The sequence below is a fragment of the Salvelinus sp. IW2-2015 genome, linkage group LG36 (genome assembly GCF_002910315.2).
Source record: "Salvelinus sp. IW2-2015 linkage group LG36, ASM291031v2, whole genome shotgun sequence".
Lineage (NCBI taxonomy): Eukaryota > Metazoa > Chordata > Actinopteri > Salmoniformes > Salmonidae > Salvelinus > Salvelinus sp. IW2-2015.
Window position 1 is genome coordinate 12,160,135 of NC_036875.1, and position 27,996 is coordinate 12,188,130.

The 27,996-nt window shown below is 41.3% G+C and overlaps 1 protein-coding gene and 1 long non-coding RNA gene across 4 annotated transcripts; one reads left to right on the forward strand and one right to left on the reverse strand.

Moving 5' to 3' along the window:
- Positions 1-16,610: 16,610 nt before the first annotated feature.
- LOC111959680 (transcription factor Sp3) lies at positions 16,611-25,971 on the reverse strand. Of its 3 annotated transcripts, none has more exons than XM_023981431.2 (7): positions 25,809-25,971; positions 25,378-25,469; positions 25,122-25,208; positions 23,355-24,564; positions 22,584-22,770; positions 21,985-22,181; positions 16,611-18,735 (listed from the first exon to the last, which is right to left on the reverse strand). In XM_023981431.2, exons 1-7 carry the CDS (start codon positions 25,813-25,815, stop codon positions 18,428-18,430), a joined length of 2,088 nt encoding a protein of 695 aa, XP_023837199.1. In that variant the 5' UTR covers positions 25,816-25,971; the 3' UTR covers positions 16,611-18,427. The 3 variants fall into 3 exon arrangements, with proteins under 3 accessions (XP_023837199.1, XP_023837198.1, XP_023837201.1); XM_023981430.2 differs by having other exon boundaries at positions 25,122-25,217; XM_023981433.2 differs by lacking the exon at positions 25,122-25,208.
- LOC139023751 (uncharacterized) lies at positions 25,463-27,734 on the forward strand. Its single transcript, XR_011474909.1, has 2 exons — positions 25,463-25,551; positions 27,177-27,734. It is a non-coding gene; the product is annotated as an uncharacterized lncRNA (long non-coding RNA).
- The last annotated feature ends 262 nt before the right edge of the window (positions 27,735-27,996 follow it).

A 27,996-nucleotide genomic window follows, 5' to 3' on the forward strand; every position in this document is an offset into this window, starting at 1 on the left:
CGACATTGAGACTATCGACGTCCATGCCTCAGAGACGTGTGGCCAAGCTCATCACACAGAAGGTAATTTTGTCAGAGCAATTACCTGACTAATGTATTCTACAGTCGGGGCATTTTCTGCTGCTTAGGTGAGCCACTGACAGCATGTTTTAATTTTTTTGCAATTGTGCCCATCACTCTGAGAGACGTCCTGTCTCTGTGTCTCAGTCTTTCTCCCTATGTATCTGCCCCCTGATGCTCCCGTATTTCACATAGCTGCTGTGGAGAACTATACCTAATTAACTTATACAGACGTGCTGTATTGAAAAGCCATAGCATGTGTGGAGTGGAGTTGACAGAGCTGCAGATATGATAGGGAGTGTGTTTATGAAGGGAAGATTCCTGCTGTAAGATATACCTATTCCCAACGGTGCTGTATCACCTGTCAGGGATGATCACAATGCCCCAGAGAACGCCACTGTGCATTGAAACTGTCATCACACAATTACTCTCACCATTACTGCCCTACAGCTCCATGCAACGGCTGTGACACGCTTTACAATTCAGATTGTATTCTCAGTCATTGGCACTTAAATGCTGCACTCCGTTTCATGGAAAGATAAAGATCTCTGTAATCTGCTGGTGCTCAACCAGCCCTTGAAAGCTTGTCAGGCTGCATTTTGTTGTTGGCTTGAAGTTGTCAAACCTTGAAACATCACCTTTTGTTGGCCCTGTGTACATGTTTGTTTTTTGAGTGTGCTATTGTGTTGCTTTTTGATGTGGTTGTACAGCCAGGACAGGAGTCAGACCTATGCTACTGTGTCTGTGACCACTTATCTATTTAATAAATTCTGAGGAACACAATGTATACTGTACAGTACAGTAACCATAGTGAGGTACACCGTAAATCACAACACAAGGTGTCCGTGCACTTTCCTGAATTTGTGTCAGTGCACAAAAAAAAAGGTGTGGATTTTTGTCTATTTTCCCCTGATTAAGAATATATCATTTTCATAGTCATGGTATAAGAGCTATTGAAGATTGAAGATTGAAAGCTGGAAGAATGTTTTTCTATGACAAACAAAACCCTGTGTGGATTTTGTCCATCCTCCGCTGATTCAGAATAGACCCTTTTCCAGTACACGACACACTGACGTCACGCACAGATGCGAGCGTCTCTCGATGGTAGTAAGATTTATTACTTCTAAACAAAATAACATTTTGGGGTTCTCATATGCTTACAATTATGTTTTGATTCTTGCTTGAACAGTCGCTAAGATTATATTAGGCTGTGATCTTTTCCCAAATAACTATTTTGGATTCAGCAATTGTTAGCTAGAATGCTAACGCTCATTGATATAAGCTGTAGCAAAAGCTAGCTAAAGAGCCATTTTACTGGTTGAATTTCAAGTTTAATGCAGTCGATTTGCGGTGATGACACAAATGTTATATTAAGCAGGACATTCATACAAGCCTTAAAATCCAATTATAATCCAAAAGTAATGTGAAATGCACTCATAAGCAACATGTAAATAGATGCTTTTTCTGCTGGCGTTTTATAAGAACTCTCCCTTGTTCTGCCACCAACTTGCACGCATCTCCCTCGTGCGGCAATGTTTGTAAATACAGAAAGGGGTCTATATATCATTTTCATAGTCATGGCACGCCTTGTGTAGGAACTATTGGCGATTGAAAGCCGGATTTAAATAAAATAATAATAATAATAAAAAAACTGTGGATTTTTGTCCATCCCTCAGCTGATTCAGAATATATAATTTTCATAGTCATGGCATGCTTGGTTAATAAAGAAATAGCTTTTGACAAGAGAAAACCGAATATCCATCCAAAAAAATCCATATTACAACCTACAGTATGTTGTGATAATTGCCTTGTTTGCTCTATAACCCATTCGTTCATACGCCAACCTGATTTACAATAAGGCTGAGACAACAAAAAGACAAGAGTCACACAGAATAACGGAATAAATTCAACCACACATAGTTTGTTTCATAACAAAACACGAGATTGCAACATATGTCAGGTGAAGTCCAAAAAGCAAATATTGCATAACAAACAGTTACATGACCTACAACATGGTCAAGCAAGATAATGTTTCCTCCAAATAGGATCGGACCTCCATTATGGCACCTGCTGAGGGATTCCTTCGTGCTGCATCCCCAGTTGCTCTCTCGTCAAACAGCATCCAAACACAGACGTTTGTGGCACTACTGCTGGTGCTTCTGCTCCATCTGCTCCCTCTTCTTCCTGTTGCCCTGGTGCCTGAGCCGGCTTCATCACCTTCAGAGCATCTCTTACAATCAGGTTGATTGTACGGGCAAGATATGGATGATGGGTCCATTTTAAAATGTTCATGGCTTTGGTTATGTTAGCTGCATTGTCGCTAACACAACAGACCACTTTTCCATCTACTTGCCATTCTCTGGCCACTCTCAACAGTTCCTCTGCCAAGTTCTCTGAGGTGTGTCTGTCGCTGAACTCAAAGCAGTCCAGAAGACAGCTAGACATCGACATTGACAAATCTTCAAAGAAGTGACATGTAACCGACATGTAAGTGGTTACCCTTGATGTCCAGCAGTCAGTGGTAAGGCAAACTGCAGTAGCTTTTTGGACTCTTTCCCGCACTGAAGTCTGCGTGCTCTCTTACAACCTGCGTGGAATAAGTGATTTTGAAAGGGTTTTCCTTCTTGGAATTGTGCACATTGGATTTAGACTATTGCTATAATTTCTAAAACCTCTGTCCTCCACGATCGAAAATAGCTGGAAATAGGTGGCAATCATTTTAGCCAATGCAATATCAATGTGGCCTTGTTTTGCTACAGACATAGACTTTGGCATAAACTGGTCCATAGAAGACTGTGTTGCTGTGTTTCGCAGAGTAGACCTACTTGACTGAGTGGATACATCTCCACGTGTGGAGGTGCTGGCTCCACCACTATCACTAAAAGGCTAGTTACACAAAGCCCTGTGAAGCTCATTATGGCCTGGCGAGGCCCTGAGGCGCTAGTGGTAAGGTACCTTGAGCATTAAAAAAGCCACTAGTTTCTCGAAGCTCCGCTGCAGCTAGCTTCACATTTGGTTTAACGATTATAGGCATACCCATAACATGATGTAGCCACCACTATGCTTGAAAATATGGAGAGTGGTACTCAGTAATGTGTTTTATTGGATTTGCCCCAAACATAACACTTTGTAATCGGGATTTTTTTTTAAATTGCCCTGACACATTTTTTTTGCAGTATTACTTTAGTGTCTTGTTGCAAACAGATTGCATGTTTTGGAATGTTTGTATTCTGTACAGGCTTCCTTCTTTTCACTCTGTAAATTAGGTTAATATTGAGGGACTTAACATATAATTGTATGTGTGGGGAACAGAGATGAGGAAGTCGTTCAAAAATCATGTTAAACAATATTATTGCACACAGAGTAAATCCATGCAATTTACTGTATTATGTGACTTAAGAAAATGTATTTAGGCTTGCTATAACAAAGTGGTTAAATACTAACTGACTCAAGTCATTTCAGCTTTTCATTTTTAATGAATTTGTAAAAATGTTGAAAAACTTCATTCAACTTTGACATTATGGGGTATTGTGTGCGCCCCAAAAATTGAAATTGAATCCATTTTAAATTCAGGCTGTAACACAACAGAATTTGGAAAAAGGTGTGAATCTTTTCTGAAGGCACTGTAACATCTGGTGAAATATAAGCAATTATTGGTACCATGATTGTGTTGGGATTTTTTTTTTTATCCACAAATATTGATCACGAAGATCGCCATTTCCCCATTCACTATAATGGGGATACGGTTTTCTGGAAAAAATGGCTGCAGTACTGAGGTCAGCCTTCAACTTGAAATCCTCAATGCGAGGTGGCAGTCATTCTCCCCTGGAACAAATGTACCTCAAAGTCTGCTCAAGAACGTACAATATCGTTTTGGGGATGGGTTACACATATTGAGTTACAGCGCCTCTTCAACCTCAGGAGGCTAAAGAAATTTGTCTCGGCCCCTAAGACCCTCACAAACTTTTACAGATGCACAATTGAGGGCATCCTGTCAGGCTGTATCACTGCCTGGTACGGCAACTGCACCGCCTGCAACCGCAACTGCACCGCCTGCAACCGCAACTGCACCGCCTGTGTGGTCTGCCCAACACATCAAAGGGGGCACACTGCCTGCCCACCAGGACACCTACAGCACCCGATGTCACAGGAAGGCCAAAAAGATAATCAAGGACATCAACCATCTGATGCTCGGCCTGTTCACCCTGCTATCATCCAGAAGGCAAGGTCAGTAAAGATGCATCAAAGCTGGGACCGAGAGACTGAAAACCAGCTTCTATCTCAAGGCCATCAGACTCTTAAATAGCCATCACTAGCCGGCTTCCACCAGGTTACGCAGCCCTGCACCTTAGAGGCTGCTGCCCTATATACATAGACATGGAACACTAGTCACTTAAATAATGTTTACATACTGCTTTACTCATTTCATATGTATATCCTGTATTCTACGGTATTTTAGTCAATGCCACCCTGACATTGCTCGTCCTAATATTTATATGTTTATTAATTCCATTATTTTACTTTTAGATATTTTTTTATTTATTTCACCTTTATTTGACCAGGTAGGCAAGTTGAGAACAAGTTCTCATTTACAATTGCGACCTGGCCAAGATAAACCAAAGCAGTTCGACACATACAACACAGAGTTACACATGGAGTAAAACAAACATACAGTCAATAATACAGTAGAAAAATAAGTATATATACAAAGTGAGCAAATGAGGTGAGATAAGGGAGGTAAAGGCAAAAAAAGGCCATGGTGGCGAAGTAAATACAATACGGCAAGTAAAACACTGGAATGGTAGATTTGCAGTGGAAGAATGTGCAAAGTAGAAATATAAATAATGGGGTGCAAGGAGCAGAATGAATAAATAAATACAGTTGGAGAAGAGGTAGTTGTTTGGGCTAAATTATAGATGGGCTATGTACAGGTGCAGTAATCTGTGAGCTGCTCTGACAGCTGGTGCTTAAAGCTAGTGAGGGAGATAAGTTTTTCCAGCTTCAGAGATTTTTGTAGTTCGTTCCAGTCATCGGCAGCAGAGAACTGGAAGGAGAGGCGGCCAAAGGAGGAATTGGCTTTGGGGGTGACMAKWGARATATACCTGCTGGAGCGCGTGCTACAGGTGGGTGCTGCTATGGTGACCAGCGAGCTGAGATAAGGTGGGACTTTACCTAGCAGGGTCTTGTAGATGACCTGAAGCCAGTGGGTTTGGCGACGAGTATGAAGCGAGGGCCAGCCAACGAGAGCGTACAGGTCGCAGTGGTGGGTAGTATATGAGGCTTTGGTGACAAAACGGATGGCACTGTGATAGACTGCATCCAATTTATTGAGTAGGGTATTGGAGGCTATTTTGTAAATGACATCGCCGAAGTCTAGGATCGGTAGGATGGTCAGTTTTACGAGGGTATGTTTGGCAGCATGAGTGAAGGATGCTTTGTTGCGAAATAGGAAGCCAATTCTAGATTTAACTTTGGATTGGAGATGTTTGATGTAAGTCTCAAAGGAGAGTTTACAGTCTAACCAGACACCTAGGTATTTGTAGTTGTCCACATATTCTAAGTCAGAACCGTCCAGAGTAGTGATGCTGGACGGGTGGGCAGGTGCAGGCAGCGATCGGTTGAAGAGCAAGCATTTAGTTTTACTTGTATTTAAGAGCAGTTGGAGGCCTCGGAAGGAGAGTTGTATGGCATTGACGCTCGTCTGGAGGGTTGTTAACACAGTGTCCAAAGAAGGGCCAGAAGTATACAGAATGGTGTCGTCTGCGTAGAGTTGGCTCAGAGACTCACCAGCAGCAAGAGCGACATCATTGATGTATACAGAGAAGAGAGTCGGCCCAAGAATTGAACCCTGTGGCACCCCCATAGAGACTGCCAGAGGCCCGGACAACAGGCCCTCCGATTTGACACACTGAACTCTATCAGAGAAGTAGTTGGTGAACCAGGCGAGGCAATCATTTGAGAAAACAAGGCTATTGAGTCTGCCGATGAGGATGTGGTGATTGACAGAGTCGAAAGCCATGGCCAGGTCAATGAATACGGCTGCACAGTATTCTTTCTTATCGATGGCGGTTAAGATATCGTTTAGGACCTTGAGCGTGGCTGAGGTGCACCCATGACCAGCTCTGAAACCAGATTGCTTAGCGGAGAAGGTGCGGTGGGATTCGAAATGGTCGGTAATCTGTTTGTTGACTTGGCTTTCGAAGACCTTAGAAAGGCAGGGTAGGATAGATATAGGTCTGTAGCAGTTTGGGTCAAGAGTGTCCCCCCCTTTGAAGAGGGGGATGACCGCAGCTGCTTTCCAATCTTTGGGAATCTCAGACGACACGAAAGAGAGGTTGAACAGGCTAGTAATAGGGGTTGCAACAATTTCGGAAGATAATTTTAGAAAGAAAGGGTCCAGATTGTCTAGCCCGGCTGATTTCTAGGGGTCCAGATATGTGTGTATTGTTGTGAATTGTTAGATACTACTACACTGTTGGAGCTAGGAACACAAGCATTTCGCTACACCCGCAATAACATCTGCTAAATATGTGTATGTGACCAATACAATTTCATTTGTAAGTGAAAAAAAAAAAAGTACATCGAAACTGTTAAACTATTGTCACCTCATTTTATGCACTGCAGTGCTAGCTAGCTTATGCTTATGCTTTCAGTACTCAATTAATTATCTGATCCTTTGATTGGGTGGACAACATGTCAGTTCATGCTGCAAGATCTCTGATCGGTTGGAGGACGTTCTCCTGAAGTTGTCATAATTACTGTGTAAGTCTATGGAAGGGGGTGAGAACCATGAGCCTCCTAGGTTTTGTATTGAAGTCAGTGTACCTAGAGGAGGACGGAAACTACTGTAGCTGTACTCCGGCTACACCATGTTGCTACTCTACAGAGTGCTGTTGAGGCTACTGTAGACCTTCAAAGCAAAAGTGTGTTTTAATAAATTATTTGGTGACATGCAAATATATTTAGTATAGTTTTATCTAAAAAGGATAACTTTTTTAATGTTTCACTATTTTTATGAAATTCACTGAAGATGGTCCTCCCCTTCCTCCTCTGAGGAACCTCCACTGCTTTAATCCCCCTATTCTCCTTTGAGACCCCTCTTTCAAAGTCACCGAGATCTCTTCTTCTATCCATGGTGCCAAAATAATGGGCAACTAGGCATTTTTCATACATGACCCTAAGCATGATGGGATGTTAATTGTTTAATTAACTCAGGAGCCACACCTGTGTGGAAGCACCTGCTTTCAATATACAGTACTTTGTATCCCTCATTTATTCAACTGTTTACATTATTTTGGTACTTACCTGTAGCTGTCTATACAAAGTAATACATTTGCGTATCTGAGTGTCAGTTTGTTATAAGAGCTCCAGTTTGGGTTAGAGCTCCTAGTTAGTAGGGAGCCTCCAAATCCAGTGCCAGTGCTCGATGTGATTCATCTCAGTGTGGATAGTGACTGTTAAATGGCTCCCATGTCTGTGATCTGATGAGGATCAACCTATATCAAACTGAAAGGTGATTTCAGAGCGAAATCGTTCTCCAAAATCATGCTGCTTGAGCCGAGAGCACATTTTTCCAGCATGTTCACAAACATGTAATTTCCATAAACACGTCCAGTAATTGACAGCTTGATTTGGGCTCTGCCAGGGAGCTGACAGCTAGGCTGGCAGGCCATGGAGCTGCTAGGCTTTTTTAATGCTCAAGGTACCTTACCACTAGCGCCTCAGGGCCTCGCCAGGCCATAATGAGCTTCACAGGGCTTTGTGTGGATTAGGCCACCTAACACATTGGTGCAAACTAAATCTCCTAAAACATCCCCATCGAATATGCTTCATTTTATTGGATTAATGCACCGCTATTATTAATGACATAATAGTAATAGATAAGCAGATTGGAATTCAAAGAGAGGTTTTGAGCTCTGTATGAAGTTACTGAGATTTATATTGAACAAATCAAACACTGATTAGTGAGCCAATACTTTCCGAGATTGAGGGATCGCACATATTCATACAGTATGTGATCTTGGTACGATATTCCCAAAAAAGTATGTGTACAGGGGTTTAAGTAGAACAGAAGTTTTTTTAAACATAAAAAAAAAAAAAACTTAAAATGAAGAAGGAACTGTCCAGAGAAAGCCCATAGATAGAGAGTGCACAGTAATATCTGGTATCTTAAAGCAAAAGCATGTTACCTCAATACTAGCACTGAAAGACACGTGTATTCTGTTTGCCAAAAAAGCTCCACAACTCCAGAGTATGGGAGACGACTCTGCATACAAGAGGAAAATAGAGTCTGATAAATCTGTATTGAACACTGTCTGAAGAGTGTTAATACATATTAATGGTGACAGGAGGATTTGCAAGTGAATACACTACCAAAGGGATTAAACATAACTCTTCATAGAAGGGGAGGTATCATCACTCCCATTCTGGCGTGGGACTCTGCCTTATCTGATGCATCCCCAAGCACACAGCCAGCAAACACTAAACCCTTATCTCTCCACTGGGCCTCTCTGGAGAGTTTACAATTTCTCGCTTCATTGGAGCCTGAGCTGAGCTTGTTACCGGGACAAAGGCAGAGAGGTGGCTTGCTTGAGAGCACAAAGCCCCCCTCACCTCTGAACGGACACATTTCCCTCTGATAACAGACGCCTTGTTGGACAGCACCGAAGTATCCCCTTACCTCCGTATGACAGAAACCGTTACCTGAGGCAGGGAGACATGAATAAAATGACAAACAAATAAGTTGCAAAAGACCAGGGTTAGATACATCAAAGCAAGTGTCCAAATGAATGAGTTGACTTTGAGGATGAGAGGTTGAGAGGCAGTGTCCTAGTCCCAGGCTGACTGTTGCCTGCTCCACTCTGCCAGGATATGGTATTAGGCAGTGGTTTGTGTGAGGACAACAGCTGATTCACTTGGTCCCTAATGGCATCAATAACAACAGTCATATAACACATCACTCAATTACTTCTTCACACTATACTACACTAAAACCCACAACCAGATAGACGTACAATTTTTCAGGCCTTTGCTGGAAGTGCACCATTGATTATTTTGGGATATGCTTGCCTAGTATGAAGGCCCATCTCTGGCTGTCTCACCTCAACCTCTACAATCAATATGCTTTCCTAGTGCGCCATAATGTGCTATCTAAATGGTAGAAGTTGTGAATTTGGTTGTGTATGTTTTAACTAGGTAAGAACATCTTGGATTGATGCTTTCTCCCAACCAAGCGTGAATACCAGTCACAGCAATTTCAGCAGACATTAAAACAGTCTTGCTGAGACAGCTCCGGCTTTGTTTTCTTATGTTCTGCAAAATTCTATTTTCAGTTTTACTTGGCGCAGTAATTATCTGCATTGTTGGTGAGAATAAAGAAAATAAAGTGCATGAATATGTGCCGGTCAATTGGATTCTGTCAGTTCAAGCTGAATTGGGTACACATGCAAGCAGCTTGCCAGCTTGTAATAACGATGGTGTTTGCATGGAACAATTTCCCCTCTAAACAGCTTATCAACAGGAGAGAGAGTCTGTCACCCGGGGTACGGAGTGACATGTCTTCCGCGTCTACGTCTGTTATTAACATGTCTCTTAAGACAAGCTCAATTATCTGACACTGCCCGTAATTTTCCATTCCTTTTCTGACACAATGTAAAGTTCCTCTCCTTTCTCTTCCAAGCTGCTCGTTTGGATTCAGAAACACTGATATAAGACATGAGTGGGAGGAAAAGAAAACTGAGGGAAGGCAAAGTGAAGCAGTTACAAGCTTGCTCTGTTGGCCAAAATCCTCTCTCATTTCTCAGGACAAGTCTATGCTGTGAGGTTAGCTGGTAAGCTTCTAAAACAGCATATATATATATATATATATATATATATATATATATATATATAAAAATGAATCAACTTCAACAAAAACGGACATTTAGACAGCCACTGAAGTGATAAGAACTACATTATATTTTGCAACATTTCTACAATCACTAGTACTACACTGTTCTGTCCCTCTTCACAATTTAAATAGGGGCTCGAACAAAACCTGTCATAAACTTTCAACGTGTTCATCATAGAACTAGAATGAATAGAACGGGTGTCCCCATTCAAGTCACTGATAGCATAATGGGTGGACTGGCAGTCATTGCGAGTGTAACCATAGGAGCAAAGCAGGAAGTAAAAGCAGAAAGTATATTCATCAACATGTGTAGTGATTTGTTGATTCAACTCAACTGACATTACAATAAATACATTCCATTGCATGAGCCGCATCAGTTAACATCATTTGAATTTACAATGAAAATTATTGCATCATAATACCAAGCAACCATTGCAAGCAAGTGCACCTATGAGTTTACCAGTCAAATTGCCAGGGTTTGAGGGTCCAAGCCCGTTCTATTCATTCTATTTCTATGGTGTTTATTGCATTGTTTCTCATTTGGAGGGAGCATGGACTTACCATGAAGAAGAAGGCCTGTAAGCTTTGCTGCAAATGAGAGTATTAAAACGACAGTGCTACGACACTTTTACATTTCTGTTCTGCATGGCTTTAAGTGGGAGGACCTGGGTTGCCGTGGGAACGTTATAGGAAGTGGTAATGATGACAGCTCTAACTCAGTGCAGGTGTAGTAAACCGTGGCAGGTTGGTCAATTGCCCAGAACCCATTACTTCTCCCTGGAGACAAACCATCGACTATAACTAACCACTAACCTAATGTGCTAGGTACCTTCTGGAAAGGAGCAACCTATTGTCAACATTGAAATCTCTTTCATTTTAAAGAGAGACTAATGTAAGATACAAGGTTACAGGGACAGTAAAGTGCATGTTGGACATGGTCTGAAAAGAAGCTGAAGTTTGCTCCCAAATATGGTAGTTTACATAGGCTATTGCTAAACACAAGCCTCTGTGATTTATTCAGACTGTATATTAAAGGAAGAGGTCCACTGGCGAACAAAGAGCGTAAGCATATCAGTAAATCAGCACACTACTCTTTTTCAGCTGTATTAGGGATTGGTTTACTGGTAGGCGGCTGGGTCAGGATTCTCTGGACTGTGGTCCCAGAAGAGATCTCTACCCACCATTCAGCCATTCAGAACACAATGATGTAATATGCATTACTCTGTCTCTTTCTATTTGTGCGTGTCTGCTTTGAGACTGTGCAATGCACAGAATGATGAAGAGAATGGGATGACCTTGGGAGTACATCAGTGTCATCTGCAGACAGTCAGTGTTTGAACACTATCCACCACAATGCCACTTGTAACAATAGTGTAAATGGGACTAAAATTGGGCTCACCTTAGAGTGCAGTCCTCTCGAAGGCTGAAAGCCGAGAATGAGCCGGGTGCCCAGCGGCAAATTCAGAGTTCTTGTTTTGCTCCCTGAGACTGAGACGTGTGTAATCAGAGAGAAAGTCCAGCACAAATTACGGGCTTCAATCAGCCAGGAAGGAAAATTATATGTACATCATTGTTGCCGGCGCACATCTCCGGCTCTGTTAGACTGCATGCATATTACCTGTGTCAAAGCTGCCAGGGACGTGACGAGAGATACTGAGAGCCATCAACGCACCGCCACTCAGAGGGGTGTCGAGTCTCACCGCCTCCTCAACCCGAGCCACCCGGCCGCCGTCTGTCTCCATGGGGACTCCATGCTGACCGCTGGGATGTTGTTGACACCGTCCAATGTACATTTTCACAGACATAAACTGTTCAGTTCTCCACTAAAATATTTCTCATCAGGCTGAATATTATTAAAGGCCAGCTCGTCACTTGGAGACCCTTGCACACATATATAGAGCGCTTCGTTGCTCCTCTGTATTCCTAGTTGAAACAATTTTCATGTTCATACTTTTAGCATCAAGGATAGTGTAGCTTTACAACACAGGTCATCAACAACATCAGAACATATTGGCAACATTATGGCAGAAAAAGGAGAGGCATGAATCCAAACCCACTAAAAGGATCATGAAATGGTCATTCTTTACATTGACGTTTTAGTCATTTAGCAGATGCTCTTATCCAGAGCGACTTACAGTTAGTACCATTCATCTTAAGATAGCTAGATGGGACAACCCCATATCTCAGCCACAGGAAGTACATTTTTCCTCAAAGTGTTGTAGCTACAGTTGAAGTCGGAAGTTTACATACACCTTAGCCAAATACATTTAAACTCTTTTCACAATTCCTGACATTTAATCGTAGTAAACATTCCCTGTCTTAGGTCAGTTAGGATCACCACTTTATTTTAAGAATGTGAAATGTCAGAATAATAGTAGAGAGAATTATTTATTTCAGCTTTAATTTCTTTCATCACATTCCCAGTGGGTCAGAAGTTTACATACACTCAATTAGTATTTGGTAGCATTGCCTTTAAATTGTTTAATTTGGGTCAAACGTTTCAGGTAGCCTTACACAACCTTCCCACAATAAAATGGGTGAATTTTGGCCCATTCCTCCTGACAGAGCTGGTGTAACTGAGTCAGGTTTGTAGGCCTCCTTGCTCGCACATGCTTTTTCAGTTCTGCCCACAAATTTTCTATGGGATTGAGGTCAGGGCTTTGTAATGGCCACTCCAATACCTTGACTTTGTTGTCCTTAAGCCATTTTGCCACAACTTTGGAAGTATGCTTGGGGTCATTGTCCATTTGGAAGACCCAGGAAACAGGAGCAAAACAAAGTGCAGAATATGGCCGCCGCTGGTGGCTACTATCAGGTTTGCATAATAGCCCCCCTGTCCCACCCCAGGTATCTGTTCACCTTGAGGAGGCCAAACCTAAACACAATGTCAACACAGCCACTCTCTCCCATAGCCCTGCTGAGACTCCAGAGGGAGGTCACCAAATTGTTTCTGGAATAATAAAAAAAAATCACTGACCTACTGCAAAATTGGCCATATTCAGTAGACAGGGAATATCAGGTTATTGAGTCGATCCATGCTGTTTCCTTGCCAGGGGAAAATGATCTGCTCCATTGTCTGCTGTCTTTTGCAGTTGATCAAGGGCAAGAGTGTGTCTGGAATGTAGAGTGGAGAGGGACCAAGCAGGAGACTTTCAGAGTTTTCACTTTCCTAACTGACTCAAAAAGAGTGCCCTACAGAACAAGAGGTACATTGAACAGTACATTGCAAGTCACTCATTAAGTAGCCATATACCTACTAATTTTTTAAATAACACATGTTAAAAAAGGACTTTAAATGCTATGTGTGTTAGCAGCACAGTATTTCAACCGATATACAATGTTAAATGAGCACAGCTGTTGTGCCTCAATGATTCTCGGCACTGTACTTTGGTGTTGTGGATTCTTCCCTGTGAAAAGCGGAATAGTAGTGATTTTGTCAAATTGCAGGCAAGTCTTTCAACAACACTGTGGGACATAGTTAGTCAAAAAGGGGGAAAGAGATGAAACACTCCTCTTTTTGAAGGGTGCTGCATCTTCAGGACGGAATAATTTAAATAAGTCATTTCTGCCAACAGAGATCCATAATCCTTATGGTATTTAAAACTTCATTCACAAATACAGTGGGAAATGCCATTACATTATTATAGCATGTGGCCTTCTTTATAGTTATTTATTTGTTATAGTATTTTATTAYTTATGTATTTTTCACATACATTGGAATGACTGAAGTTGAGCACCATGTACAACTACATTGCAATTCAAATAAGAGGAATCTATCGCAGCAAAGCTATTCTGCACTACAAACAACAAACAATTTAAAGGATGAAGACTTGGGATTATACCTTTCAATCCCAAATTGCAACCCCTGGAAAATCTTTCCTTTTACTCTTTAAGTATGCATCTTTTACTTGAGATTTCCATTGTCAACAGATTCCTAGACAATTTCACTTCAGCAGTGTCATTTGTTTCATAACATATTTACAGACCAGTATTATACATAGGAAGTTTCATTTGTGTGACAGTCTTCTACAGTCAATCAAAACAGCAGATTGCCCTACCTGCACCAAATATTCTTCAATGTCAACAGGATAGTAAGTGCCCATCTCTTTAAGTACAATGGTTTCAACTATGCTCACAACAGAGGTACTTCAATGGCAGCATCATCTCTCTACAATGCGGGACTGAAAACTCTCAGGGACAATCAGTGGATAGAGCACACACCGTCCTGATGGGTCCTGTCTTTTAGATGAAACAGCTACAGAATACAGCTAATATAGCCTTGAATAGCTCCTGACCCTTGGTGGAAGGTCAAGACTGTGTTAGGAAAACGGTATCTCAATGTCTTTGAATTTCAATCTGATCTAAAACCAGAGATTATTTATTTTTGTAAATCAAGACACTCCCACTCCTATGATAAAATGAGTGGTTCAGGTGAGGCGAATGAACATAATCTGCAATACCAAGTGAACTTTCACAAGACTATAAATGCTTCAGTAGAAAATGACTGACAGCATATAGTCCGATGTCATGCTCAGCTACGCAGGGATCTCTATTCCTCCTTCAACCTTGTGACTGAGCTGCCGAGGAGGATCGTTTGGTGATGGCAGCTTTTATCTGGGAAGTCCAGCAGACGTGTTTTCTCCTCGGTGGCACTGAAGCGCTTCAACTTATCAGTGTTGTTGAGGTGCTGGCAAGTGAAGGCCTACTACTTTTGGGTGAAAGCTGCACACCACCAACACATGCCAAATAAGTGCAGAACAGAAGAGGAAGTAAGAAATTATAAATTATAGTACCTGTAGTCTCTCACCACCACTAATTTGATAAAATCCCACATAGATTGCCCAAATTCAACTGAGCAATATTGGGCAACTACTTCCCAAACTGTGTCGCTCAACATTTTACCATCAGGTCTCACATATTCTGTCACTGAATCCCAGTCAGTATTTTGTGAATGAATGAGCATCCCCTCTTTCTTAAGATTTACCAATAGCTAGCTTGTTATAAAGTATAATACAACTTGTATAACGTAGGAAACCAATAATTAAGGATATCGCAGGTAAATCTTCAAGATACTGTGTGCCTTATCTGAGAGATTGCCCTCTCCCCACACCTCGGTGTATTGCAGATTTCATTCCTGGAGGGGAGCAAAAGATTATTACAATATTCGGATTACCGAGCAGGGGAAATTAATTGGACTAATTAACATACAAGTAAATGATGATACCGTTAACACATTTCATTAGCTAAAACTGTCATTCTATGTTTGCGGTGCACTTGGTATTGCATTACAATGAATTGAATTGAATTATGCAAATGAAAGGTACCACAAAATGGACGTGTCTTTTTAACATTTATAGACCACATTTTCTGACTCCCGTCTGCAGCAAATTGACTCAGATTCAAAACCCATTTGTGCTTTTCACTCTGATTTGACGGATATAGGCATTCATACAGCAATCTTTTAATGATGTTCCTATGTAGCCCTGCAATAACTGTGGCCAGCACAAGGCACATGCATTTCTATCAGTTGCAGAGAAAAGGCACTATGTGACACTATGCTGGAGAACTTTTTTCACACAAACGAGAAGTTCCAAATTAAAACCACTACAAAACAACCTTAAATTGTGGAGCAATCTAAAATAATCATGTCGAGGCATGAGTTATAGAGTGACTGATTGTAACAATGCATACTCTGCTTTGAGAGTTAAATTAAAGTGAGCCTCTTAAAACCACTAATCTAAATTGAGAACAACACAGATGTTCGGGCAATAGCCTGCGTTCTTGCAGGAAATATCTATTGCATTCAATAAAGCATTGTTAACATGTCTTATTTGTACGGACCTTTCAAACGCATCTTTGCGACAAGGATTGAGAGGAGTGCTGCAAGGATTACTTGCATTTTAATCATATATTCTTAAACTTTCATAATTTTGTAGGCAAAAAATACATCATATATATCTAACCTATTATACGTGATTCCTCACGAAACCCAGACAAGAAAATACTATGATTTGGGGGATTTTCACAAAATGTAATCCATAGAATAGTCCTTTGAAGAAAGGATTTTGGACATATTTTGACATTTGTATCTAAAAGCCTGAGAAATAATAAAAGTTGGCATATTTATTACATTTTGGCCTTMCCCAAGACTCCAGTATCTGGGTTTTGTGAGGAATCACACTATTATAAAGAGTTGAAGACATCTACAGATCATGTTCGTCATGAAACAGGAATTCATATACCCAGAAARGCATATTCATGGACATTAAATGAACTATTTTCTACCTCCTGTTGGCTTCAGTGGCTAGATGAGTGAAACTGCAGGTGGGTCTAGGAGGGTCAGAAGGTCAGTTTGTCTCCCTTCCTGCTCCTTTGGCTGCAGTGACATCTACTGGACTGGACTGCCAAACAGAGAGAGGTGCCAACACTTTAAGAAGTCCAATGACAATGTGCAGAAAAATCTATGATAACTGCCGACTCTTGTGGTACTACTCTAATAACATTATTTCACAAATACTGAATTTCTTGTTTCAATATGATTATGCCACTTGGATGCAGTTGTAATACCACGACTGGAACGCATTTTTGAACAATCAGATTGCCGTTTCATAGTATAAGATATTATTATAATATAATAGTAGAATAATAACACGACAACTTACTAGCAGGTAATGTTTAGTCATTTTAGTATGAAATAATATGCTGCGCACAAAAAGTGGACCATGTACAATTGTTTTGCGCTTTTTGAAAACAAAACGGAATTAAAATATGTGAAATGAATACCAAATGTTACAAAATGTTCATAATGAACCAAGGATTTATAACATGACAAACATCCAGATTTAAACTTTCTGAGATTGTAAAAATGTCATGTTCACTTCTAAATGTGAATCTGTGAGGTATAACAGTGTTTTGTTAATGACCACACAGGGTATAGTACATTTCAATTATATGACGGTGGGCTTAAAGCCACTGGGGGCCTTATGAGTTGAAAATATATTCCAAAACGTCACAACAAACAATCCCGGCAGCAGACACAATGCACACAATTCACTTTCTTCAACCTTACATTTCATAATCTGAATAAAAACCTAGATACGTAGATATATTACTACAGAAAAGGGAGTCAAAACCTACTCCAATTAAAAGAAATGATAAGACAGAGACATGTATATTAAACTGACAGAGCATAACCAACACAGTTTCATGGGCAGTATACGAAGAGTTTTATACAAAAAGATCATTAACAAACTGCAGGTGAAGAGAACAGTGCTATTAAAAGATTACTGACCTACTGCGATACAGTGACACCATTTCATTTCTGTTTTAAGAGGACTGATTGATTGAGGCGCGGACACAGAATGCATCTTTTTCCCTAACTATTACATAAAGGTAAGGGGGGGGGGGGGGGSGTTGTTGTCATTTAAAGACTGACATATACAGTTCAAAGAGCATAGGTAACATGGCGACAGTATAATTCACCTTGGCTTTTGGTCCATGGAATAACACATCTCTACACAACACCCCATAGCAGCCCTAGCGACTACAGCGGAGGATTGTTCTACCGTGCAACCTGACAGCACTGCATGACCAAGTCACCCTGAGATTAGTCAAATTTGGCAATTTAACCCCTAAGCATGGCTTTTTTTCTCTCATGAAAATGACTCATCTTTTCTTTTTTAAATTGAGAATCATTTAGAAATATTTTTTTTACAAAAGGAACACATGAATATTACACTATACACATTTTAAAAACCTTTTAAAGATGTTGGACCTTGAGATAGCACAAAACCAGTTTACTATGCAAAGCCTAATATAAAAGAGCTGTAACACTCAAAATACTTGATTTGCAAGAAATGCATATTACATCATTAGATCAATTGTAGTTGTTGAATAGGAATTATACAGCATTTTAAATAAATGTTTTCTTTTTGCCACCTGCAATATTATTCAGGATGCAACTGAGCGGGGGGGGGGGGGKGGSGGKSCTTGCTGAGTYRTAGGCAAGCAMAAATAACAAATMAAGAAGTACAAAAAAAAAGTAAGAACTGCATACAACAAAAAAAAAGTTAAATTACATTACAACATTTACATGAAGACACATCTGTACGTAAGCAAGAACTTACCTCAGGAAAATAACTGGAGTCACACTCAATGTTAACTGTTTTGCTTAAAGGAATCTGACAGACCTAATATCCAATCACTTCATTTCTGTACCAATATTTTTTATACACATTTAACTCAAACCTTTAAGCAATTGATAGTATCTTAAAAACCACACGCCGTTCCACCTTTTCAACTCCACAGTATGATACAAAATAAGGCATTTTAGTGGGTATGTATTGGAACCACATTTAATGCTATCATTCTTCTTAAAAATATAATATATATTCATGTATGTATATATATATATAAAAACAAACAAAAAAACAAGCAGGGAACATTAGTGATAAAGAAGTTCATGAAGAGTTAATGAGTATCACTGTGACTCGGCCATCTCCAAGACTTCCCCGGCTGCTACGGTGACTAGCTGCAGGGGGATCTCAGCATTGGCCAGAATGTCCTGGGCGTTACTGGAGCCCTGCTGGATGTTGGTGAGGATGAGGGTAGTGCCGCCAGCCGTGATGATGCTGTCTGACGAACCCGCAGACTCCATGGAGGCCACCACCGCGCTGCTCACAGAGTTCATGACTCCTTTCTTGTTCAGGTGAGTTTTAATGTGCTTGGCCAGGTGGTCGCTCCGCATAAAGCGCTTGGAACACTCCGGGCAAACAAACTTCTTCTCCCCTGTCACAGAGAGACCAAAATATAAACACAACATGTAAAGGGTTGGTCCCATGTTTCATGATCTGAAATAAAAGATCCCAACATTTTCCCATACGAACAAAAAACTTATTTCGCTCAAATTTGGTGCACAAATTTGTTTACATCCCTGTTAGTGAGCCTTTCCCCTTTGCCAAGATAATCCATCCACCTGGCTGGYGTGGCATATCAAGAAGCTGATTAAACAGCATGATCATTACACTGGTGCACCTTGTGCGGGGGACAATAAAAGGCCATTAAAATGTGCAGTTGTGTCACACAACACAATGCCACAGAGGTCTCAAGTAGAGGTCTTCCGATTAATCGGAATAGCCGATTAATTAGGGCCGATTTTCAAGTTTTCAGAACAATCGGAAATCGGTATTTTTGTACACCGATTTGACCGTTTTTTTTTGTATTAATTTTTTTACACCTTTATTTAACTAGGCAAGTCAGTTAAGAAAACATTCTTATTTTCAATGACGGCCTATGAACGGTGGGTTAACTGCCTTGTTCAGGGGCAGAATGACAGATTTTTACCTTGTCAGCTCGGGGATTCGTTTTTGCAACCTTCCGGTTACTAGTCCAACGCTCTAACCACCTGCCTAATATTGCACTCCACGAGGAGCTTGCGTGGCAGGCTGACTACCTGTTAAGCGAGGGCAGCAAGAAGCCAAGGTAAGTTGCTAGCTAGCATTAAACTTATAAAAAAAACWATCAATCTTCACATATTCACTAGTTAACTACACATGGTTGATGATATTACTAGTTTATCTAGCGTGTCCTGCGTTGCATATAATCGATGCGGTGCCTGTTAATTTCTCATCGAATCACAGCCTACTTCGCCAAACGGATGATGATTTAGCACTGTCGTTGCACCAAACCTAACCATAAACATCAATGCCTTTCTTTAAAATCAATACACAAGTATATATTTTTAAACCTGCATATTTAGTTAATATTGCCTGCTAACATGAATTTCTTATAATTAGGGAAATTGTGTCACTTCTCTTGTGTTCCGTGCAAGCAGTCAGGGAATATGCAGCAGTATGGGCCGCCTGGCTCGTTGCGAACTGTGTGAAGTCCATTTATTCCTAACAAAGACCGTAATTAATTTGCCAGAATTGTACATAATTATGACATAACATTGAAGGTTGTACAATGTAACAGCAATATTTAAACTTAGGGATGCCACCCGTTAGATAAAATACAGAACGTTCCGTATTTCACTGAAAGAATAAACGTTTTGTTTTCGAAATGATAGTTTCCGGATTCGAGCATATTAATGACCAAAGGCTCGTATTTCTGTGTGTTATTATGTTATAATTAAGTCTATGATTTGATAGAGCAGTCTGACTGAGCGATGGTAGGCAACAGCAGGCTCGTACGCATTCATTCAAACAGCACTTTCGTGCATTTTGCCAGCAGCTCTTCGCAATGCTTCAAGCATTGAGCTGTTTATGACTTCAAACCTATCAACTCCCGAGATTAGGCTGGTGTAACCGATGTGAAATGGCTAGCTAGTTAGCAGGGTGCGCGCTAATAGCGTTTCAATCGGTGACGTCACTCGCTCTCAGACTTGGAGAAGTTGTTCCCCTTGCTCTGCAAGGGCCGCGGCTTTTGTGGAGCGATGGGTAATGATGCTTCGAGGGTGGCTGTTGTCGATGTGTTCCTGGTTTGAGCCCAGGTAGGGGCGAGGAGAGGGACGGAAGCTAAACTGTTACACTGGCAATACTAAAGTGCCTATAAGAAAATCCAATAGTCAAAGGTATATGAAATACAAATGGTATAGAGAGAAATAGTCCTATAATAACTACAACCTAAAACTTCTTACCTGGGAATATTGAAGACTCATGTTAAAAGGAACCACCAGCTTTCATATGTTCTCATGTTCTGAGCAAGGAACTTAAACGTTAGCTTTTTTACATGGAACATATTGCACTTTTACTTTCTTCTCCAACACTTTGTTTTGCATTATTTAAACCAAATTGAACAGGTTTCATTATTTATTTGAGGCTAAATTGATTTTATTGATGTATTATATTAAGTTAAAATATGTGTTCATTCAGTATTGTTGTAATTGTCATTATTACAAAAAAAAAATATATATATATATATATCTTATTTTTTTTTTTTTAATCGGGGCATCGGCTTATTTGGTCCTCCAATAAATCGCCATCGGCGTTGAAAAATCATAATCGGTCGACCTCTAGTCTCAAGTTGGGGGAGCGTGCAATTGGCATGCTTACTGCAGAAATGTCCACCAGAGCTGTTGCCAGAGAATTGAATGTTAATTTCTCTACCTTAAGCCACCTTCAACGCCGTTTTAGAGAATTTGGCAATACGTCCAACCGGCCTCACAACCGCAGACCACGTGTAACCACGTCAGCCCAGGACCTCCACATCCGGCTTCTTCACCTGCGGGATGGTCTGAGACCAGCCACTCGGACAGCTGTTGAAACTGAGTTTGCAATCAAAGAATTTCTGCACAAACTGTCAGAAACCGTCTAGGGAAGCTCATCTTTGTGCTAGTTGTCCTCACCAGGGTCTTGACCTGAATGCAGTTCGACGTCGTAAATTACTTCAATGAGCAAACGCTCACCTTCGATGGCCACTGGCACGTTAGAGAAGTGTGCTCTTCACGGATGAATCCCGGTTTCAACTGTACCGGGCAGACAGCGTGTATGTCGTTGTGGGCGAGCGGTTTGCTGATGTCAGCGTTGTGAACATAGTGCCCCAAGGTGGCAGTGGGGTTATGATATGGGCAGGCATAAGCTATGGACAACGAACACAATTGCATTTTATCAATGGCAATTTGAATCCACAGACACCGTGATGAGATCCTGAGGCCCATTGTCATGCCATTCATCCGCCGCCATCACCTCATGTTTCAGCATGATAATGCACGGCCCCATGTTGCAAGGATGTGTACACAATTGTTTTTACGGTATCTGTGACCAACAGATGCATATCTGTATTCCCATTCATGTGAAATCTATAGATTAGGGCCTAATTTATTTATTTAAATTGATGGATTTCCTTATATGAACTGTAACTCAGTAAAATCTTTGAAATTGTTGTATGTTTACATTTATATTTTTGTTCAATGTCTATCACTTCTATGAACTCATTATGTAATCTGTATTACAGGACTAATGCTACTGTACTAAATTATATATTTCAGGTTTTCAAGTGAAAAATGTAATGCAAATGTTGACGTGAGTGAGAGTGCACCTGTGTGTGTTCTCCTGTGTCTCTGCAGTTCGTCGCTGCGCGTGAACCTCTTCCCACAGTACATCCAGCTGCAGACGAAGGGCCGCTCCCCTGAGTGCCARCGCAGGTGTGCTCGCAGGTGGGATGTCTTCCCGTACACCTTCCCACAGCCCGGAATGTGACAGATGTGCTGCTTCTTCTTGCCCATGTTGGATCCTCTGAGAGAACACATACAAACACACTCATATATCAAAGAAACACATTYATATACTGTACTTATAGCCAAATAGACCTGAACTTGCGCTGTTTTTTTTGGCCCTTGCGCGCCAATGCTGGTGACCAGTCAACAGTCAAGACTTTCAGGGGGCTAATGGAAGACATAAGATGATTTTGAGAAAGGAATTTTGTTACAGTAGGACTGTGTTAGATTGAGGGGGCTAATTTAGGTAATAGAAAATGTATGAAAACATATTTATCTTTCCCATTCATACCCTTATACCAGTAATTGAAACATCATTAGTATAGGAAAGATTCCATCCAATGATTTCTGAGCTCTATAAGCTGTTGAGCACTCTAATCGTAGACGATATAAACAGCGTACACAGTATGAACTCACTCACCTCCCCCCAGCCTCTTTGCAGTTGGGGCAGGTGCAGGCCACCCTTCGTAGCCTCTTGCCCCCCTCGTCGAGCTGGTCCTCCTCGTCCACTAGCCTGACCCGCAGGTGGGACAGGTCACTGGTGTTCAGAGTGGAGTCACTACCCAGCTGCCAGTTCTCTGAGTCCGGCTCCTCCTTTATCTGGATATCTGGAGGGAGACCAATCAATCCAMACATCCATATGAACACAAGCATTAACAATTGCATGCTAAATGGCCTGCAAAAGCTACTGTGAAAAGTGCTTCTCTGCTAAATGCTTTTAAAAAGATTGTGACAGTTTGGCTATGAACAAATTCGAAACCCCTGTTCAAACTTGACAATGTGTGGATGGATAGCTTGACAAAACCATTTGATAATTTACACTCCCTTTAAATCTTCAAATAATTAATAATATGCTTGCATATCTCACAGATCTATAAAATAATCTTAATTACATGGTCAGACAATTGTTTAAAGACCTGCTAAGTTTAGTGTTCTATTGGTAAATGTGTGTACGTTTACAAGTTTGAAAATAATTTTCCTACAAAAAAAACAATGTGACGACATAATCTTCACCGGCGTAAATAATGCCTGTTGCCTCAGGAGGCTCCYGTCAGGTGACTCGATACTGTAAATAGTGCTTCCTGCGGATTAGCTTTTTTTTCAGAACCCCATGGTGTCCTACATACAACCAACAGTGTTCTACACTATCATGGTGAGCATGTCTTATTGATGATGGAGGAGGAGACTGTACCTCCAGTGCTGTTGGTATCCTCTGCCTGTTGGAAATGAATGCCTGTCTGGGCCAAAGAGTTAACTGTCACAGTCTGCAGGTTGGGGATCTGTTGCGCTAATCCCTGGCCCAGAGACAGGGCCTGCAATGGGGCCAAGGTGATCTGCTGGGCTGGGTTGGTCGGCAGCTGGATGTTCTGCAGGTTCTGGACCCCCTGCACCTGAAAGGTCTGCCACTGGATCTGGCCTGAGGGAGTGACGGTCTGGGCCTGGATGATGAAGGTCCCTGGGTTGAAGAGCTGCACGTTCTGCCCCCCTCCTGCCTGCAGCACCTGACCATCGCTGGTCTGGACCGGCATTTGTTGCAGCTGGATGATGGACTGGCCTGTGGAGACCTGGATGTTCTGAACTTGGTTCTGATGAACGTARCCCTCCTGGAGACCAGAGGGATCGGTCTGCTCTGTGGCTTGGGTCAGAACACCCGACTCATCTATGGTCTCAGGCAGCTGGGCCGAGGATGTTGGTAGATACATTTCTGAGTTAGCATTCGAGTCATTTACAGATAGAGTTTGCGAGAGCTGGTCAGCTGTCTTCTCCAAACTCTCAGAACTGTCTACAGGCTGACTGGTCATGATTAGCTGGCCATCAGAAGTGACCCCTGTTGCTATAGTCTGAGCACCAGAGAGGCCCAGGGAGTCCAAGTCCACACTGTTAATGGGGACAAAGGTGATGTTCCCTGGCAACCCCATAGGCACATTAGTGACAACCTGTCCCTGGTTGTTAAAGGTGGAGCTGCCGATAGAAACACCCTGGATCTGCTGGACATGACCAGTCTGTGATATGAGGTTTTGGTTGTTAGTAAGGATGTCTCCAGCCCCTGTCACACTTATAGTTTGAGTTCCGTCAGGCAAGATCTGGATCTGCCCTGTGGCATCTTGGCTCAGAGTGCCCCCCTCCACACAGGAGGTGGAGAAGCTTAGTTGCTGTCCATCAGCTGTCTGAATGTACTGAATGTTAGGCACTGCGTTGGCGGAGGCGTCACTTCCTGATGTCACAAAAATCGGTTGGCTCTGAAGGTTCTGGAGAGGAAGAACATACTGTCCGTTTGATGTCATAATTCGTTGAGTCTGGATATGGACCGCGCCAGGTTCCTCGTTCACTGTGGTTGTGGGGGTCAAAACCTCCCATCTATCTGGGTTCCCTGTTAACTGGATGGATGTTAGGTTTGTAGTCTGTGGATGAAAAAAAATATTGTTTTGGTGAATAAAACAATTAATTTGCCTAGAAGATGCATCATCAAGATGCAGATTGCAATGTTGTGATTAATTATGTAATGCTAATGTTAGACATAGCAGTGAAATATTGACTGCAAGCCAAATAGTTATTGTATTCAGAAATCTAGCCAGTTGGAAAAGACATGGCATCAAGTGCTATTATTCAATAAAATGTCAAATATATAATTTATACACTGAATGCATAAAAATCACAAACGTTATGAGTTTGGTGCTGCTTGTTCACACGATTTAGCAACAAATGTGAAGATTGATTTAGAGGCGTTTCTTGACCAGATTCCATGTTTGTCTAGAGAAGGTGCATGAGAACCCTAATTTCTAGTGTGTGATCAAAATATGAGCACACTGCATGAGTACCTTTTGGGAATATCTCATTCACAACAGCACACTAGGCTGAACTAGAGCTCTGCCGACACCACTCGCGTTCTATTACAAAATATAGATTCCTTTTTGGGTCGATTACATACATTCTAGCAGAGCCAGAGGTGGTGACTTACCACTACAGCGGCAGCACCGTTATCCCTCTCTGACGATGGCGACCCGATCTTGCTGCAGGTAGCTGCCAGCAGAGCGAGCGGTGATGGCTGAGTGTCCTACCCACAATGGGCGGGTTTAAAACGAAGAAAGTGGGTGGCCGTTAGTCCGGAGCCACACAGGAAGTTCGACTTTTACTACAAATTTTAAAACGTGTGAACTTCACAAAGCACCACGCACTTACTGAATCCCTGACCGAGAACAATTTCTAAACAGTACCTGATCTCCTGTGCTACCGTCTTGCTGCAGAAATTCGCGTTGACAGCTGTCCAAGGCAGCCATTTCCTCTTGTTTCACTGGCTGTTCTGGGGCTACATGGCACAGAAAGAAGGAATCGGAGCAAAACAAACTAGAGTTAAGTTCAATCTCCACACGGAAAAGGGCAGCACATTGGTTTGTAGTTATTCCACTAACGTTATACACTTCAAGCTGGACTGACCTCCGTTACATTTGCGGTGTGGAGTTGATGATCAAACTGAAGCCATTTAGCTACGAATCATACATAGCTATGTGATAATTGTTGTTGCTAGCATGCAGGCTAATGTTTACTGTTGGCTAAACTGTTGAAAAAGATTAGCCAGTAAGTTAGCTAACATTAGCTTAGCTAAAGGGTGCACAGACATACCGATGTTAGATTGAATATTACATACCAGTCATTGCGTGAATTATTTAAATTCGCAGAATCTCGGTATTATCACACGCCAAACATGATTACATTAATCGAAGGCAGCTGAAAACGGTGATTCTAGTCAATTTTTTTCTATTTTGATTGACGGTGCGGGAAACACAAAGGGTGGGGCCTGCAAGAGTCACGTACAGGAAATCCCGCCGTTCTTCTTAAACCCAATTGGCTATCGTCTTTTATTCTCTGTATTATCATTCACCAGTGTCCATGTCAGTCATTTTCTGACGAATTCCTTTCCTGTGTATTATTCTTTCAACAAGGATAATAATGGTGCCAGGATTTATGATGATGGCCATTGTTAATCGTTCATGTATTGAAGCCTTCTGCAGCCACAGTGGATTTTAAACATATTCTCAATTGCTTTCACTTAACTTCAATTAAGATAACTTATACTGCGCTAAAGTAGATCATTAAAACAGGCTAAAGTCTAACTATTAGCCCATTAATCTGTCATTGCCCGGCGATTTCAGAGGCAGGTCGACCCTTCCTTTTTCAGGATAAGATGTGATGGCTGCATTTGTAGCTAGATACTTCCCTTGTGGTGGCAGCTGAATAAAATAGATTGTACAAACATTTGGACACAGCTACTTATTCAAGGGTTTTTCTTTATTTGTAATATTTTCTACATTGTAGAATAATAGTGAATACATCAAAACTATGAAATAACACATGGAATCATGTAGTAACCAAAATATTTTAAATGTGAGATTCTTCAAAGTAGCTTTGCACACGCTTGGCATTCTCTCAACCAGTTTCACCTGGAGTTCTCTTCCAACACTCTTGAAGGAGTTCCCACATATGCTGTTGACTGCTTTTCCTCCACCCTGCGGTCCAACTCATCCCAAATCATCTCATTTGGATGGAGGTTGGGTGATTGTGGAGGCCAGGTCATCTGATGCAGCACATCATCACTCTCCTTGGTCAAATAGCCCTTACACAGCCTGGAGGTGTGTTTTGGGTCATTCTCCTGTTGAAAAACAAATGATARTCCCGCTAAGTGTAAACAGATGGGATAGCATGTTGCTGCAGAATGCTGTGGTAGCCATGCTGGTTAAGTGTACCTTGAATTGTAAATAAATCACACAGTGTCACCAGCAAAACACCATCACACCTCCTCCACCTTGCTTCACGGTGAGAACCACACATGCAGAGATAATCTGTTCACCTACTCTACGTCTCACAAAGACACAACGGTTGGAACCAAAAATCTCAAATTTAGACTCATCAGACCAAAGGACAGATTTCCACTGGTTAATGTCCATTACTCGTGTTTCTTGGCCCAAGCAAGTCTCTTCTTATTGGTGTCATTTACTGGTGTTTTCTTTCTCTGCAGCAGAGGACCTTTCCTGTGGCGGTCCTCATGAGCGCCAGTTCCATCATAGCGGTTGATGATTTTTGCGACTTCACTTGAAGAAAAGTTCTTGAAGTTTCCTGGATTGACTGACCTTCATGTCTTAAAGTAATGATGGACTGTCRTTTTTATTTGCTTATTTGAGCTGTTCTTGCCATAATATAAACTTGGTATTTTACCAAATAGGGCTATCTTCTGTATACCACCCCTACCTTGTCACAACACAACTGATTGGCTCAAACGCATTAAGAATGAAAGAAATTCCGCAAATGTACTTCTAACAAGGCACACTTGTTAATTGAAATGGATTCCAGGTGACTACCTCATTAAGCTGGTTGAGAGAATGCTAAGCGTGTGCAAAGCTGTCATCAAGGCAAAGGGTGGCTACTTTGAAGAATCTCAAATATAAAATGTTTTTATTTGTTTAATGCTTTTTTGGTTACTACATGATTCCATATGTGTTATTTCATAGTTTTGATGTCTTCGCTATTATTCTACAATGTAGAAAATAGTAAAAATAAAGAAAAACCCTTGAATGAGTAGGTGTGTCCAAACTTTTGACTGGTATTGTATATATTGTATATGTCAATTGTTCATCATTTATGGTTGGACAGTATGACAGTGGTTGCGATTATGTTCAAAGGAGCACCAAAAGTAAACAAACATAATTTTACACTATTATACTCTATGTACATTTTATATTTTTCTTTCTCTAATGAATACATTTTAAAATTATATAATGGTATATGGCTGTGGTATTTTATTTTCATATTGAATGTTGATTTTGGAATTCTCATGCACC